We start from the raw sequence: 18,437 nt of genomic DNA on the forward strand, positions 1-18,437 counted from the left end.
AACTAAATCCAGCGCCCCTTCCAGCTTTGTTGTAACAAGGTTTACTGCAATAGATAACACCTGAAGGCACTATTATGACCACAAACAATGCTAGCAGATGCAATACGGGTAACCGTCCTTGACCAGAAAGAGTAAAGATAAGGGCATATTGCAATGCGACATATCCAGCCCTTTCAGTGAATCAGCAGTTACACGAAGTGTTCAGTACATGAAGTCTTATTTTTGTACTGTACTATGTTGTATGTATTACATACCTTACTAGACTCAGAATCCCAAAGCAAGAAAACCCCCACCCTTAAATGAACCTCTATGTAACGAATTCCTGGATTCAACTAAATTTTTCAATTCCCCATTGCCAGCCCCATTGAAACCCACGTGTGCGTGACCTCTATATTGCGAAGGGGTCAGAACGGTTAGCTTTGATGTAACGAATTCGCTACGCTGATGATCCACTGTTTCTTGCACTTTGTCTGAAAAATTGGCTGGATAAATGCACTAATTTAACGAACTTCTCCCGCACAGCAAACTACCATGCGTTTCAGTTTCGAACGTTTACCAATGCCCCTCCGCAGCACTTGTTATATGCCCTCTTAAGGAACCGTTTCTGCAGCCGTACACAAATTCTGAGCTCATACATACATCCCAAGCTGACACGGCAGATAGAAACTGGTTCATGGAATGGTGGGGATGGTTCAACCGCTTGTTAGAGCTTCAAGGGGGCCACCAAAGCACCTAAACAGGGGATGCCAGTAATGAATAAGTGGACACCTCTGGAATGAACGCCCTCAGTTCACCCAGCCTGACCCAATCCCCTGAAAACACCTTCCATGCTGCCCGACATACATTTGGCGAGGTATAGAAAAGCTTCACATTAAGGAATGTGCATTCTTCTGATATGAATGCATGCTGCACCCCCAGAAATCTCAATGGCTTCTTTCAAGCTGCAATCGATAAGAAAGGACTGAATAAACCAGCTCAGCAGATCACCACCGGAGGAAATTTGCTCTCTTTGCACAGAGGCTTCAAGACCACTGCTAGGTATTACCATTTTCAATATTTTACGGTTGAAGCGCATAATGAGAGTACTTTGGCCCCACTACACTGGTAGCCGAGTGCAAGGCTTTGAGAAAAAAGAAACCATTTACGGCAAAGCTAGTATTCCAGCCGAGATGATCTGTTCTACTCAGACAATGCGGCGGCATAGGTAGCAACCGCCCACCCTCCCCCACTCGCCCCACCTATGAATGTGTACAATGCACTGTTACTTACACTACACTACCTGTAAACATTGAACGGCCAGCCTGCACTACAGGAGTTGCATCAACCAACCTAGTGGTGGCCCCCTAGAGCATGCCAACAGAACAGGAGACAAGAGTGGCCCCAGTTCAACATGCTTGATTAATGCAACCATTTAAGGCCGCTCTTAATTAGAATTTAAATTTTGACAGTACCAGACAGCATCATACTAACAATATACTAGATGGAAATCTAGCGCTAGCATCTAGACATGTCAACTTCAAGAAGGCATGTTGCAAGCCATGCCAGCTAAGAGAGGAATGGTTGTAGCGTCTATGGTGGCTCTCACTATGGCACGCGATTCCTGGGACAGATTTCCCTCTAGCATTGCACATGACGTCCCCACCACACTTTCCGATGCACTGCTCTCAGCTTTCCTAGTGCTGCTAGAGGTAAGAGCCCCAGATAAGTTCACGGCCTCTCACCGTGCCCGCTGTTCCCCAACATGGCACCTATAGTTCATATCACAAGCTAGCTGCAGCACTGTGGAGGCTACATTGTTGTCCCCCTCAGGGCGCCTAACTCACCGCGAAGGAAGCGACAAAAGGCGCCGGGGCCGTGCGGTGCCACTTGCCAAGAGGGGAGAAGGGAGTGTCCTTTCAGGAACCCCTTCACGGCGGATTAGGCGCCCTCAGTGGGCGCACTATTGAAAACAATGTAGCCTTCACAGTGCTGCAGCTAGCTTGTGATATGAATTATAGTGACGCCAGTGCAAGCTATGTACGAGTATGAAAACCTATGATACTATGTACACTAACTAGCCGTGCCAGTGCCTATACTTTGCCACACAGCTTTGGTAAATTGAATAAGGCCTATTCCCCAGGTGAGCAGACCACAACATATGTGGGTTTCCACCAGGCTATAAGGGACACAGCAAATGCATTCACATACGCTGGTCGCTCTCACACTCAGCTATGGCAAATAATGAGAGAAAGGCACAGTGGAAGGGTCAACAATAAGTAGCTGTGCTAGGTCCACAGACTACGTCTGTGTGGAAAGTGTAAAGAGAAAGCGACTCACCGGCCTTGTTTCCTTGAGGAGCGGCGTTCAAGTCTAGACCAGCAAACTAAACGGAGAAAAAAAAGAGAAACGACGAGACGCCAAAATTCGCTGCATGCACAGTGAACAGAAATGAGAGGTCAATTTTTAAAGGGTGCATAGTACCGCAAAGAAACGGTGACCATAAACGGCATGCAAACTGAAACCTCCAGCGACAATAAATAATACAACAGAACTAAGGAGGGGATCTTATCTTTAAGCAACAAGAATTTAGAGTCCCGTCCATATAAGGAAGTGACAGCACAAGTCAATATGGCGGCTATTGCACATTTGGCTGCAGTTTAGTCGGGCACTCGATTTCGTAGACAACAACGCTTTTTAAAGGTTTCAGGTACACTGCAACAGAAAAAAAGAGTCAGAAACAAAACAAAACAAAACAAAAAACGAAACCAAATGATAAACGAGAGGCCATGCAACTTTGGCAAGATGCCGGCAGGCACGGAAGGCGCCTGCCGTTCTTGGGCCTCAAAAAAGAAAAATTCAGAACAAGGCAACGTTTTACAGAGGAACCAAGAGCAAACTAATCAAGGCACTGGTCGCAAAGGCTCGGGCGAGAAGCAACTCGCGAGCTGCCACGCGATCCAAGTCTAGGCGCTACGGGAAAAACGAACAATAAGGCAAGCAAACTGCAGGTATTCGGCGGCGGCTAAGCTAGGCACGGGAACTAGATTTTCAAGCGGGGTTAAACAGCGGCTAACCGACACCTTTCCCCCACCCCGCGGCTCGCAATTTGATGGCAGGCGGCGACTACCTGGGTCTTGGCGGCTCGAAATTTCAGCCCGAGACCTTGAACGCGAGCTAAACGGGGGTAAATACGGCTAAAACACACGCGCACCCGGTGTGCGGTCCAATGGCTCTCCTTAAGGACAGGGTTAGCCGTGACAAACCACCAGCCGGGATAGCGAGGCGCACGAGGCGACGCTTGAGAGCTCTGAATGAAACGGGGCTAGGCCTGAAACCGGCGAGCAGCCGGCGTCGCTAGGCGAGGGCTCACGGTGAGTCACGGAGGCGCCCGCAGGGAGAAACCGAGCCGTGTCAACGTTACCGATCGCTTGGGCAGCCACCGGGGGTTCGGGCGGTCAGTCGAGGGCGGCGAGCGGCTGGTTAGTCGGCCGTGGGCGACTTCCCGACGAGTGCGGACAAAGGTGAATCGAGGGCACAGGCCGGGCTTCTCGCTAAGACTAGTTTGCTGTCGTCCTCATCCAAAGAGAATGGGCTCTGATCACAAACAGTGGGTGTCACTCGTGAAAGAGAAAGGTTATTACATTGTTGCAGAGGACCCAACACGATGCAAAATCCAGAGGCATGGAAGGATTCCACAACGGTAAGCTTTTATCCCAATGCGCCATCTTCTTGACAGTACCACCGTGCTACGCGCTAACCCTAACTTGGAATCCTGCAGTTTGTTTTAAGCCGAAATAAAAAAAAACCTGCTCAGTACAAAAGGCCAAATTGACTGAAATTTACCTGCTGCTCTAGACCCTTCCCATTTTGGTTGGATTCATTAATCATATTACACAAAACAAATGGATAGTTCACGAATAATACGTGCGACTCAAACCACAGTAATAATCAGTTCCTCTTGCAACAAAGCAGAGGCCGCAGTGACGTCATGTCCTCCACTCGCAGTTGTCTTGGCCATATCCGTCTTGGAAAAGTACCGACAATGCGTGGCGCTAGCCGCCGACACCTTTAACACGAGTAATTGTAAATAGTATACAAACTGATTATAACAACACGCCTGTTATAAAATAAAGTTTTAGTTTATACTTAGTGCTTGAAACAAAATTATTATTGCTTTACGTGAGTAAAGAGTATTCCAGCGCGCTTTGGCGCTGCAGTCGCTTTCGGTCGATGCTTTGTTCGTTTTCTTTGCCACTCAAAGTGCCCGCTATCCTCCATGGCCCGCGTAGATTTGGTTTGTTATATGCGGCGCACTTTTGCGCGTGGCTCATCAGAAAGTCTTTTCAAGAACTATGTAGAGGCGGTTTTAGCCAAGGCTTGGTTAGTTAAAAAATCAATAAAAAGGTAAAGTGTACTTGCCTTCGCATTGGCATAACCAAGCAAGCAGTCTTTCTTTCTGGTGGGCGCTGTTTCAGTCGCAGCAATATAGAAGAAATAAGACGTCTCCATAAAAAGAAAGAAAGTCTGATACGCAATTTTGGATATTGTTTTCATTAATCCAGTCGATAGCTGTTCCAAGGATTCAATTTATGAACAAATTTATTTCATAGAAATGGTGCTTTGGGAAAAAGAGTTGGAAACGAAAAATATTTGTGTTTTTACTTTTAGGTCCTCCCACAATGTGTGCCCACATCGTGAGCAGCAACTCTTCAATTAGCACGATCCTTCCACCAGCCCACTAGGGCTCCTGCTTGCTACTAATATTTTCCAGTATATTTTCCAGTACCAATGTTTTCCAGTACTCTGTATACTCGATATTTGATGGTCCCCTGTGACACCATGGGCAAAACAGCTGGTACGGCGGCACTTGCAGATTCCTGCGTTGCGTTTGGTGCGTCCAACGTAGCGCAATATCATGCGAATTATGGCGCAGCCACGTGAGTGAGCAAGTGAAACGTTTACTGGAGCAGAGTATAAATAAACGAGAAAAAAAAACGTAAATGGGGGTAAACGTAAAAGCCGCGAGCTTTCGCGGCGTCTCGGGCCCGTGAGATCAAATTTTCTTGAACTTCAGGCCACGAGCTGGTCAGTTCGCGCGTCCGCTGCTCCTGATCCGGGGGCGCGTTCCTTCTTCTTCTTCTTTTTTTTTTTTTTTTTTCGAGGAGTATTTGAGCCGCTCTTGAAGTTGTTCTAGGTACCGGATGCTCCCGTGAGGAATTCATATTCCTCGACCTTTACTTACCACCAACACAACCTACACCCACAAGCCATTTGCAGAGGAGTTGCACGCAACTTTCCACCATCTCACATTAAATTGTTCTGATTTCGCTTTTACCAAGTCCACCTGGCGCACTAACAAAAATAATTAAAAAATCATTCCCACCTATGCCCCCACCAACAGTATCTCATAAAATATCCATTTCTTCACTTAAAAGCAGCCTAGCACGAGTGCTGTGTATGCTGGCTCTACACTGTATCAGTCGGTATACGACTTCTACGACTGAAACAATAGTTAATCACTGTGCGCATGAAGAACTCCCTCCGAAGAATCCCAGACTGGCTTCCCTGATTTATCCGCATCCCCATTTCCTGGTCACCCATCCGCATACTTGAACCACGGCTCTTCCTTTTCCGCATTAAAGGTACTACTGTCTCTGTGTCACTCTTTTAGCTTCCTGTTACTACTCGTATCTGAAGTGAGGGAACGGTGAATCCGAGAGGCGGGAGACGAGGGCCTCCGTCATGAGTCCTTCGTTGCCCGTGTTGCCTCCGTGTACGTGATCCGCCTGACTTGTGTGCTGCGGTTGTTGCGAAAAAAATATTTATTGTTTTATCTAATGGGTGGGCCGGTGCGCTCAGGGCTTTTAAGCCTTCCTGAAATGCCGATGTCATCAATGTTTGCATACGAGAAACAAGGCCTGTTATTCGAGTTCGATTGTATAGGGAGAGCCTCGGGAGAGCCCCGGCTTCGGAAGTGCTTTGGATGTTGGGTACTAAAGTCAGCCGCTGATAACGACGACAACGATGGTGATTATAATTAAGATGATTTTTAATGCCTTGTTTTTCCGTAAATAAATTAGTATTTTGAGGTCTTTACGAATTTCAATAAGAGAGCTAGCCCTGGCCAATCCCCCTTGTGGGTACGTTCGAAAACCTTTGAGGGCATCATCATCATCATCATTGATGCTTAAGGACATCTTTTGCTTTATCACCATTTTTCTGCTACACACCAGCCTTTCGCTTTTTTTAGTTTCCTGGGTTCAAAAACCGGAGTGCGTTCTCTTTTGGAATTTGCGGCGTTTTCTTTATTTTTATAGAGTCCGGCCACTTCTTCCAGCAGGAAATTTGAAGCTTTTCCAACTGAATCTTTAATTCGAGACCATCCTCTTATCGATTTTAAACACCATAAAAAAACGAATAAGGCTATCATTTGTTTGGTTACAGAAGAGCAATCGCACATTTTTCCCGGCACTCGCGATGCATTTGCAAGCGCCTTCTCGCGTTATACAATCGGTATAACAAATACAATTATACTAGAAAAAAAATCATTTACTGCCCCCTACACAAGCACCAAAAATCTAATAGTAATGTGTCAGTAACAAGTTATAAAAAAATAAACAAGACGAGCGAGGAATTAGCCTTACCCGACGTCACATGTGTTCCGCAAAATGACTATTGAGCCCCGTGCTCCGGACCACTGCAGCAAGTCTTGTTTGTTTGTTTGTTTTGGAACCATGACTTGCATAATCGTGACAAGACCAGAAAAGCTGAGCTTTTTCTTTTGACAGCAGGCCCCATACCCGCATGACCGGGTGCATCCCGCCGCTAGCTAATTTCATTACGTGGCAGAAAAGAACGTTGGTAATTATAAAATAGTCTCCTTACAACAGCCAGGATCGGTTCTATAGAAGTGCTTGCACCCGAAGCAAAGATTACTCGACCTATAGTTCATTCCACAAGCTAGGTCCAGCACTGTGGAGGCTACATTGTTGTCAACAGCCCACCCCCTCAGGGCACCTAACTCACCGCGAAGGAAGCGCCAAAAGGCGCCGAAGCCTTGCCGAGAGGGGAGAAGGGAATGTCCTTTCAGGACCCCCTTCACGGCGGGTTAGGCGCCCTCAGTGGGCGCATTGTTGACGACAATGTAGCCAGCCTCCACAGTGCTGGACCTAGCTTGTGGTATGAACGGCAACGATCGTTTATTTCTTATCGCTTCGTCATCAAACGCCTGGTCATGTTTGTTTCGCACGGCAGACGAGTCGAACGCGTCGTGAAAAAGTTTGGAAATATCGGGTTTGACGTATCCCACGGTGCACATTGGAACGTTTGGGAATAGCATGTGAACCCTGCCATTTATACCGCGCGTTGAGCCTTCGGTCGCTGCGAACCAATAAGTGACGACTATTATTAGCGAGAAATTGGTGAAATAGCGATCTCAAGAGCCAATGGTGACTGAATACAGAAATCGCTCTAGTTTTGCACGGCGACGTCGCTTATCTGCACTTATCTCGACTGGTTAACGGGATGCCGAAACAATATTTCACCCTCCCCTCCGCGTACTTTTTTCTTGCCTAAAAAGCCATTTTAAGAAGTACGCCGCGTATTTTTGTTTCGAAATTATGGAGTAAAATAACCATTTACTATCTCTTTAGATTGTCTTACGGCATCGTGCACCTGCCGGCGCACTTCTGTCGGTGTCGAGTTTTAGGCGATCGTCAGAGACCCACTGCGGCGCGCCTCATAACCCAAGCGTAGCTTCGGCGCGGTAAACATCGCACTCACAATAAACTATTAACTCTATGCAATAAACTTAGAGATACAATAAATCAGCACTTCTGACTGGGACGCCATGACGGCCATGACTTTCCTGTGCAGTGCCGGTGAGAGTGCTGAGTGCAATTTTTCTTTTTTTAATGCAGAGCATTTCAGTAACTCACGATGTCACCCGCGTTGACGTCCGTAGTCCGCACGCTCACTGCGCATGCGCGTCGAGTCGAGGCGATAGCGAACACTCTCTCGCGAGGGGCATTGGATTGGATTCGAACACTCTCTCGCGAGGGGCATTGGATTGGCTTGAATTGGATTGAATTGGATTAAAGTGGATTGTGTTGGATTGTGTTGCGTCATAGCCGCGGCACGTTGCGTCATAGCCGCGGCAGACGCGCTGGGGCCGGCGCATGTGCAGTACTCTCTCTTCCGCGGTTTCCTATCCTTCGGGCGCGCTGCGCATATAACCGGTGTGCCGTTCTCCGGCGAAGCAACATCCGCGCTTGGCTCAAACACCTAGAGTCCACGCCGCTTTACAAGTACGCCAACGTCGTCGACTGGGACCGGCTTACGCAGTCCCCTCAACGTATATAAGCGGCGGAGCGCGCGTTCGGAATTCAGTCAAGGGCGTCTTTGCTTGGCTTTCGCTTGACGTGACGCTTTGCTTGACTCGAGTAGATGCGACGCATTTACTCGAGTTCTCCCCGTGGGAAGATGCGGGCGGCTTTTTTGTCAGCGTCCTCATCGTTCATGCCTGGCCTTCCCTTGATAGCAGCTAACCAACGACGACGAGTAACGCCGTTAGATTAAACACCGTTCGGTGAAATGGCGTTCGGTGAAATTAGCTATCCCAGGGGCCCTATTCTCGACTGCACAAATTGCCGGCAATTCTGGTAATTTGCCAGAAGTCTTTTTTGATTGGCTTTCAATTTTGGTCACGTGCTTCCGGTTGACAAAGCGGTTATGTGTGCTGTCGTCATTTTGACGTTTCATATCGTTTACGGACACCAGTTCTAAAGTTTGCCTTATTTTTCGTTACTAAAGGCGCATAATTCTTGGCCGGCAATGAAAAACCAGACTAAATGCAGCGGACATGACAACGTAAGCCTGTCTTTGCTATTCAACAACAATACTGCTTGTAATACACACCCCCTCTGTGATTGGCTGAGAAGGCGTGACGTATTTAAACAGTTTGCGGGAACGATTACGTCATGCATTGGCAACTTCAGCCTGCGTAAAAGTGACGTAATGCTACGTAACAGCTTGAAAATGGCGGCTGTTTTTGTCGCAAAATACAAGCAAAAGAGGGCGAAAAATTGCCCCGCAAAATTTGCGGCAATTTGCAGCAGGCGCAGTTTCGCATGCGCGCTGTTTAAAGCATGTTTCCTACCGAAACAAATTATACTTTAAACTGCTTCCAAGTCAGCAATCATGGAGCATACAAATAAGATGCAGTATTTTGCTTTTATGTTTGGCAATAAAACAAAAAAAAAAATTTGCGTAACCGTAACATAAGAGGGCAGTGCAAGCCTCTGCATGACAAAGAGAACCAAATGCATGGCATTTGTCCGCACTCCTCCTAGTAAGCTGCCGGGTCACATGATCGAACTCAAGAGAAAAATAACAAAGAAAAGTGATTCTTTTGGCCATTTCAGCGCTGATTGAAGTTGAGTTGATTAATGAGTTAATCGGCGATATCGGTACGCTCCGCGGTTATCAGGAGAAGCGCTTCGCTGCTCTTATGTGTCATACAAGCGATGGTCGCGGCCGCCTTTTCATGTGATCACGCCAAACTTGTAGCATAGCAGCAGACGATGGCGTGGAGGCGGTGGCAGCCGGGAAGGTAATAAACCGCGGTGATAACGCAACAAAGATTGCAATGAAGCAGAGAACCCAACTATGTCACTCAAAGCGATTGAAAGAAATAAATAGATACTGTAAAAAAATTGTGTGATGTTCTTTAGCGCAACATCCGCCATTCGCTCGCTTTTGGATCATTGTTACTCGATCGCCTTGCGGTGTTACGCCAATTTTGACCTGCAGAAAAGTGTTTCTCTTTCCAGCCTCAGCTACCGTCTTAATTTTTATAGTACATATGCCAAGTCTTTTTTATATTTTTATGCGCAATATTTGATGCTTTGGTTGGGATCTTTGTGAGTGAAGCGTCAAATTACACTGCATGTCGTCATAGCCTCATAGCTATACGTGCATCACGTCACTGATTGCTTACGTCATGCTTACGCAAAAAAAAAATCCCATGGCGAATTCATTGCAAATTTGTGCACTCGAGAATGGGGTCATAGCTGACGGTCGGTGCACCGGTTTACTATACGAAGACGACGTTTTCGTAGGCACGCTCGTAGTTTAGCTTTCGTAGTTGTAGCTGACGGGGGAAAAAACATTCAACGTATTTTGACGAAGACACGATACGACATATACGGGCGCCTGTATCCATCCTATCTTTTCTTCGTCCACGACTGTTTAACGCCACGTTTTCTTTTTTCTTCAAGTATGAACCAACTCGTTCAGCAACAAGTTTTGTTAAACTGTGGCTGACGGTCGGTGCACCGGTTCACCACGAAGGCGATGTTTTCGTAGGCACGCTCAAAACATTTCCAAGCTCTTCAAACAAGTTATTATTTGAAATAACGATAAAACTAATAAAGTAAGAGTCTCTAATGAGTTTCGCCCAAAATATTAACGTTGTTGTTAACAACCAGCTTGGCCTGCAGAATGGTAGGCACAACCGTCCAAGCAAAAATACTCTTTACATCCTTTTTCCTTAGCTTTAAACAGCCTGTTTTATTTTCCACTTATATAATAGCACACCATTCTTTTTTTGTGAAACTATGATCGAATATACGTCCACTACAACGTTTCAATCCAAGCCACTGATGAAACTAAGGCGAGCGCACGGTATTATGGCGGTCCATATTCTAGTTTACTGTAACAGACGTCCTTGATATGAGCCGCATAGACGCTATAGCGCCAGTTTCCTCTCTAGTGTATACAGTAAGAAACTCTGTGGTTTACTGGCACCAATTCTGAAGTTTGTCTATATTCTCTCTACTGAAAGCGGATAATTTTTGTCCGGCAATGAAAAACTAGACGAAATGCGGCATGCATGAAAAGGTAGGCCTGTCTTTGCTATTAAACAACAATATGGCACCTAGCATGATCTAGGTCACATCATCTCTGGGATTGGCTCAGAAGACGTGACGTAATATAAACAGTTGGCGGGAACATTGGGAGCTTCAGCCTGCGTAAAAGTGACGTGATGTTACGCAACAGCGTGAAAATGGCGGCTGCCGTCGCCGTAAAATAAACATGTAGGAAGAAAAAAGTTCGGAGACAGCGCCACTGGAGCAGCGTGAAGCCTGGTCATGAAAATTAAATTCGAAGCCGGCGCAGGCGTCGCTGTGCAACGTAACCCCGCCGTGTGATAGCGCACCGGCTCCAACCGAACAAACGCCGGCATGAAGCTACAAAAAATTAGCAGTGGCTTAGCTCGGCTATGCCAGGATATACGTAGCGTGAGCTAAGGTTCAGCTGGTTATTCTTAGGTTTCCTGGTTGTCTAGGATTAGTTGATTATCATGCTTACTGCTGCTAAAACGATTTCCAATCCAGTCCAGTCCAGTCACTGCTCCACCCGCATTAGCAGCACGGCTCTCCAGGAGCCACGCGAAACGGATATCAAGGGGCTCCGGCGCAGTGACAGACTTGGCTACTGCGCAACGGAGCCGACAGCTGGGCACGCGCCGGCGCCAGGGCGTCTGCCGCGGCTATGACGTCACTCTTCTGGAATGCGCAGACTGGCGAATGTGGAGACCCAATTATCTACACACCCGTACTACAAGTGGATTGGATTTCCAATACAATCCAATTTAATCCAATCCAAATCAAACCCAATCCAAGCCAAGCCAAGCCAAATCCAATCCAATCGCATGCTCTTCGCCAAGTATTCTAGTTGAAACTGCTCAATCTCGACCAGTGTAGCTACACTACAAAAAGTATCGTGGGTCACGTGCATGACCACATACTGGGCCGACTCCGGCGGCTCGGGAAAGAGAAACAGCGAGGGAGCGCTGTCAACGGAGGTGGGTTTGCGAAGGATGATGATGATGATGATGATGATGATGGCCCATAAAAAAGGAGCATACCCACTCAGGGCGATTGGCCAAGAAGAGCTTCTTTGTTCCCTCATGAAAAAGAATAAGATAAGGCGATAGTAAAGCCGAAGAACGGATTTAATATACTGCATGACACCATGCCGTCTCCTAACTTTTTTTCCCTCCATGGGGCAAAAAATTGCACTGACCTTCGGCGCCGTGAAATCTCCGTGAATTTTCAGCATGCGCAGTTTCGCAAGTACGCGCGTTTTAAAATTGTTTTCTAGCGAAATAAATAATAGTTTTTGCTCTTTACAAGTCAGCAATAACGGGATATAAAAATAAGGTGTTGTATTTTGTTTTTGTTTTGTTTGGGAATAAAATAGCAATTATTTGATTGGCGTAACAGCAACATAAGAGGGCAGTACAAGCCATAGAGTTAATACTAGCCTCTCAATTACAAAGAACCCGAAGTGTTATTACACTCTATGCCCAACGTATAGTATTTGTACACACTCCTCCTGGTAAGCTGGTGGGTCACATGATCGAATTCAATAGAAAAATAACAAGAAAAACTAGCCGTTTTAACTTTTATTCATTACTGAGCTGATTGTAACAGCATAAACTTGTAACAGCAGCAGGCGACAACGTGGTGGTGGTACGCAACAAACGTTGCATCGAAGCAGGCTCAACCATGTTACTAAAAGCGATTGAAAGAAATAAATATATTGGGCAAGAAAGATCGTGTGATTGTGATGTTGTACACACGCCTTCGCTCGCTTTCGTAGCTTTGGATCAACGTTACTTGATCGCTTTGTGGTCACAGTTGACGTCAATTCTTACCCTAAAAAACGTGTTTCTCTTGGTAGCCTCAGCTGCCGCCGTAATTTTTATAATACATGTTAAGTGTTTTTATATGTTTTATGCGCAATATTTCATAGCTTGTTTGTGATATTTATAAGCTACGCGTCAAATCCCATATAATGTCGTAATAGCTATACGTTCACACGCCACTGATTGCTTACGTTTTGCTTACGCAAAAACATGGCGAATCTACGGTGAATTTATGTAGTCGAGAATAGGTCCCCAATACGCGATAGATAGCGCCTCGCCTCGCCTCCTCCTTCAAATTCGTAAAGAAATGTAGAAGTTGGCTTCGTTTTGAAAAAGCCACCCAGTATACAGTATACATTCTAAAATAGACTGTGATTTGGCTACGACGACTATGAAGATGATGCCTTCGAAGTTTTTGGCACGTGTTCACACGGAGGATTGGCCGGGACTAATATGTTGACTGTGCCTCTGTTTGAGCTTATAGATTGAATTTAAATGAAATCGTGTTCAAGTGACCTGTCGTAGAAACATAAGGTTGTACATAGTTATGAATCTCTCATTTTAGGTTTTACGTAACCTACATTTGCAACCTCAAAAGACAGAGTGAGTAGGCGCAGAAAGCGTCAGTACCATATACGGTTAGTCGTACCCCCCAAAAAGACCGTTTGCCGGGCGGCACCCTGGGCACGGCCATGTTGAACCGGTGACGCCATTCGCCATTGTTTGCCTTTTAGAACGCGTTTCTCGCCGACGCGTAACCTTCTTGGTGTCCGTTCGTGTATATATATATATATATATATATATATATATATATATATATATATATATATATAGCGAATCAGAATAGGAAATGAGGGACTCGAAGAAATAACACAGAAATAAGGATTGGCAGTCCAGAAGACCTCGGAAAGCAAAGGGGAGGTTGTGGTAGGCCATTGAAACAGATCAAGAATTTGGAAAGAAAGAAAGAAAGCGAAGAAAAAATGCCCGCCAGGTGGGATCCGAACCCACGACCTCCAGAATACCGGTCTGGTGCGATAACCTTTTTTCTTCGCTTTCTTTCTTTCTTTCCAAATTCTTGATCTGTTTCAATGGCCTACCACAACCTCCCCTTTGCTTTCCGAGGTCTTCTTGACTGCCAATCCTTATTTCTATATATATATATATATATATATATATATATATATATATATATATATATATATATTGTCACGTGGCGGCAGCTGACATGAACCATGAGGCGATGAAGCGATGTATTTACAAGACTATTTACAGGCAGCCATAACCAGCACAGCTTGGCTGCGCCGCGCACACAGCTCTTTGTCGTCATCATCCTTGGTGGTGGGCCATGGCGCCACGGGGATTGCCCGCCACGTCCCGTGACATCACCCCGCCGGTCGAGGACGACCGTCCCGGTCGACGCCGACACAGGTTGGCGACTGAATGCGGATGAGTGTGCGATGAGAAATGCAGACGAATTGCTTGCCGCCACGGATGACGATGATGGTGTTGATGACGCCTGGCCCAGCAACAGCAACGGCTTCAGCCGCGACGAAGCGCCAAAGGTCCTGAGGCCACGTCGGACGGAAGGGCGGGGGGATCCATCTTCGGCTTATCTGGGCACTGCTGATCTCGGCTGGTCGTCACTTGGGTCTTTCGGGCTGGGGATACGAGGCGGGGGACATCGTCGTTTGGTGGTCTCGATCGGCTGGGCTGGGGCTGCCCGGCGCGGCTTCGTTATCCCTGGAGGCAACGTCCATGCCGATGCGGTGCGATGCTAGGACCAGGATGGGGATGACGAACCCGCACTCTCCACCAAATGTTACGTGGCGGCAGATGACATGAACCATGAGGCGATGAAGCGATGTATTTACAAGACTATTTACAGGCAGCCATAACCAGCACAGCTTGGCTGCGCCGCCCACACAGCTCTTTGTCGTCATCATCCTTGGTGGTGGGCCATGGCGCCACGGGGATTGTCCGCCACGTCCCGTGACAATATATATATATATATATATATATATATATATATATATATATATATATATATATATATATATATATCGGCGAGCGCCGGTGTGGCTTGAAGTCGAATTTAACTATTTTTTAAAGTATTGCTGTGGATGGGGACTTAACGTCCGACCCGACTAGGTATGTGTGTGCATACTGTTGCAACCGTGTCATCCCAGCGCTGACACCAGTAGTTGCGACCGAGTGGGGGCACCGATCCGAGCTCCGTGGCCTCCGACATACGAGTGGTAGCGTGTATGATGCGAGCGGCCAGCCGCTGTTGCAGCCGTGAAGAAGCCGTAGGCTAACGTAACTGTTTACGTCATAGCGAGAGGTGAGCCGAAGCCAAAAAAAAAAAAAAACAATGCCCCGACGGGCGAGGTTACAATACTGGACTCGAGCAGAGCGACAGCATGAATTCGCTGCTCTAACAGGAAATGGATTACAGCGCTTGGGCAGCTCTATTTATACCCAAAAGCGGTAACGGTCAAAACAGCCTTCCCTCTACATTATGCGCACGCTACGCAGTTCACAGACACATACAACGCTCTTTCCAGAGTTCGTGACAGTCGGTAGCCTCGGCGCACGTTGAGTCCGGGAGAGGGGAGAGAGGAGGACTCCGCTGCGATCGACGGGGCCCCTGTGTCCTTGAAACGCGTTGAGACGTGCCTCGCCGGGCCGGCAACCGTCGAAGTTTGAAACGCGTTAAAAGCGAGGCGTCTGGCCCGGGCTTGTCGAGACGTGAAAGTATTATTTACCGACATGGTGGCGCCTGATGGCTGAAAAGCGCACGCAGTGGCTTCGCCGCAAAGCCGAGGAGTGATGCTGGAAAGTACGGCGGCGCGGGCCGATTCGTAACACTACCTTCAGTGATTACTTATTCAGGGAAAATCGCGCTAAAATGGTTCACGCGCTATTTTGATTGCCTCGCCTAGTTTCCTGTTCGCGCTTTTCGTCCAACTTGAAACTGTCCGACGGCTTTAGTTTTTCCTATTTCTACGTACTTTCTTACAGCATAAAAACGTAATGGCTGTGGCATAATGAAATATGACACAATTTTGTATGTAGTTACTATGCGTCTACAATTGTTTTGAAAGCTTTCCTTTCCAGCTACATTAAAGGGACACTGAAGTGATATGTAAACATTGCGGGATTACTCGCGCAAATTGTAGTCCGGAGTCCCCAGGCCATGTTTCGACCACTCTAGGCGCGTTTACGCGATTTTATTTAGTAGAAAAACTAATTCGAAAACGCTGTCCTCCTCTCTTTACGCTCGCCCATTTTCTGTGGCGTTTTCGTGTGACGTCAGGAGGGGATGAGCTGGCAATTGGCTGCGCCACGGCTGCGCTACTGCACGGCTCCCCGGCCGACAGAGTCAGTCGGCCCAGCGTTTCGTCCGCCGGCCGCCGGCGGGTCGTCGCAATCAAGGAGGTTAAAAAAAAAATTGCTTGGTCGCAATTCGTTCGCTTAGTTGAAACGAAGCCAGGACACGTTTGTGAATGGAAGAATGTGCCTTTCTTTACTTGGTTTGTTTGTACACTGTATCTAGCTCCAAGTCAAGGTCGCTTCACACAAGCGCTGCACATGCGACGCTTCGCTGACTGGTACGCCAGTAGGAAAATATAAGGCCTCTTGAAGGCGGGAGAAGAGTCAGCGAAGTCAATATAGGTACTAAGCAAATAAAATCAACTGATATTTTTACCGTACAGCGTAAAACTAGGGCGCGGGAAGCACTTTTTTGCGCTGGGCGAACAAGCACAGCGGTCAGCAGCACGACTACGCATCTGCGAACGCTTTTCCGTCTACGAAATGCAATTGCTAGACGTGAGCTACTATGGAAACTCGGGCGACGCTTACTGCACGATCGCAGTACAACAAATAGTCACCTAAGCGGCTTGAAATGCCAAAACTAAATAAAAGTGTAAACCGGTTGTACAATATATACCCTATATTAGAAAAACATTCGCGTCCCGCTCCGTGGCCTAGCGGTCTGGGGCGCTCGGAATTCACCGCAAATGTTTTGCGAGTCACGAGTTCGAATCCCCGCAGGTACGTGCTTTTTTTTTTGTAAGTTAACTTTTTTGTTTTCCGCCGATGTTTTCTATATTGAGTTCACCTTTTTTGGCGCCGCAACGTTCATGGCTACACGAACTAGTTCACAAAACGCGCGCAGGCTGGCACTGGCGCGCTAGCGAGTTCTCGTTGGCGTGCTGTTGCCATAAGCACCGACTGCTTGCAGGCAGTGGGCACAGGCCAGAATGAACAGACCCTTGGCCTGGTGCGAACACGCTTTTTACGATACAGGCATGAGGGAGGCAAGCTCCAAATATGGGGGAAAAGCGCATGACATTTGGGCGTCTGCGGGTACGCGGAGGGCGTTCATGCACTGCGTAGGTCTCGGCTAGTGAATGCTACGACTACAAGCCGTCCTGGGAGGCTTATCTTGTGCATTTTACAGCCGACAACATGGCAGAAGCGCGGTACGATGATTACTGAGATATTGAGAATGCCCATCCAACAAAGCCATTGGTTATGTTTTACAGAACCGAAACCGAAACTTGTGTGATTGCTAACCTTGGGCATCGTCCAATCACGGCGCCCCTCCTCTCAACGTCACAGCCTTAGTTGGTGCGGCCGCCGCAAACCGCGCATGGTAGTTTTTCTTCTTTCGCGCTTTGTAAAATAATTACCGATTTGTCAACCGGATAAACGATGAAAAGTGTGCTAATTTGAGCCAGTCTACGCAGTGCAAGCAAAAACGGGAGCTTGACAAATTCACTTCAGTGTCCCTTTAAAACGGTTGGCTGTGGACGCACTATTTTATGAATATGGACAGTTGTGATAGCACTGCATGGGTGCCCTTTGACTGCTTCTACATGCATTGACGTGTGATGAAAAAGCTGCTGCTTAGCGTTGTCAGCTGACAGTCTTGCCCTTCCTGTTCCGCCTTATCAGCTGTCGCCTGTTCGGGGGGGTGCTGACTTGCGCACATGTTAAAACTGCCATAGGGCGCGTGAAGTGGATGGAAAATCGTATGTGCGTGGCAATTAACCCGAAACATGCTCATGTGTAAATAGCGAAATAATGCTTATCGTGTACAGTGAAGTTCCTAAAGGCTCGAATACAGTGCACAATCTCGTTAACACATGAATTTTTTTTTGACCGGAGCTGCCAAATAAGGATGTTGACACGAGCATTTTTCTTTTCCATTTTTGTATTATGCTTTACAGAATTCGTTCGGCAGCATATGTGGCAATAACTTTTGGTCGTCTTTACTTTTTACTTTTACTCATCTCTCCGTGTAATTAATTTCTCCTAGATTTTCTGAGAAATGTTTCATTTAGTCCTGTCTTGGTGGCTTAACTGAGATAACCACGCATGTTGAAGTGATAAACATGTTAATGACAGATAATGCCACCACGTCCGCTTCAACAGAGATAGCTTGTGCCACTGAAACCGCATTTAGCGACCAAGCAAATCCCGCGACTGATTCCCCCCCGGATAATGATGGATTGTTTGTGCCAGTAGCGTACGCATGGATTCATTCAGGGAAAAAACGAGGCGAAAGTGGGAAGGGGGTACAACATGAAAGGACGAACAAGTAAAAACAACAAAAAAATAAAAAAATACGAAAAAAAGCAATTTTTTTTAAATTACAAAAAAAGAAACTTCGGGATGATGACATACTCTACACAATTTTCCGCTTGTTTTGTCAATTTTTTACCTCAGGGAAATT

The 18,437-nt window shown here is 46.9% G+C and overlaps 1 protein-coding gene across 4 annotated transcripts in view; it reads right to left on the reverse strand.

Moving 5' to 3' along the window:
- Positions 1-3,978, reverse strand: part of Bel (ATP-dependent RNA helicase bel) — a 29,445-nt gene extending 25,467 nt beyond the window's left edge. For 2 of the 4 annotated variants that reach the window (XM_077699293.1, XM_077699291.1), the window contains exons 1-2: positions 3,823-3,978; positions 2,317-2,362 (exon numbers count right to left, since the gene is read on the reverse strand). In XM_077699293.1, coding sequence (XP_077555419.1) covers positions 2,317-2,362; positions 3,823-3,867 — 91 coding nt within the window. In that variant the 5' untranslated portion in view covers positions 3,868-3,978. The other 2 variants (XM_077699292.1, XM_077699290.1) reach the window with 1 other exon arrangement.
- Between the last annotated feature and the right edge of the window lie 14,459 nt (positions 3,979-18,437).

The sequence above is a fragment of the Haemaphysalis longicornis genome, unplaced genomic scaffold, assembly GCF_048455015.1.
Source record: "Haemaphysalis longicornis isolate Haplotype H1 unplaced genomic scaffold, Haemaphysalis longicornis Haplotype H1 scaffold_2, whole genome shotgun sequence".
Lineage (NCBI taxonomy): Eukaryota > Metazoa > Arthropoda > Arachnida > Ixodida > Ixodidae > Haemaphysalis > Haemaphysalis longicornis.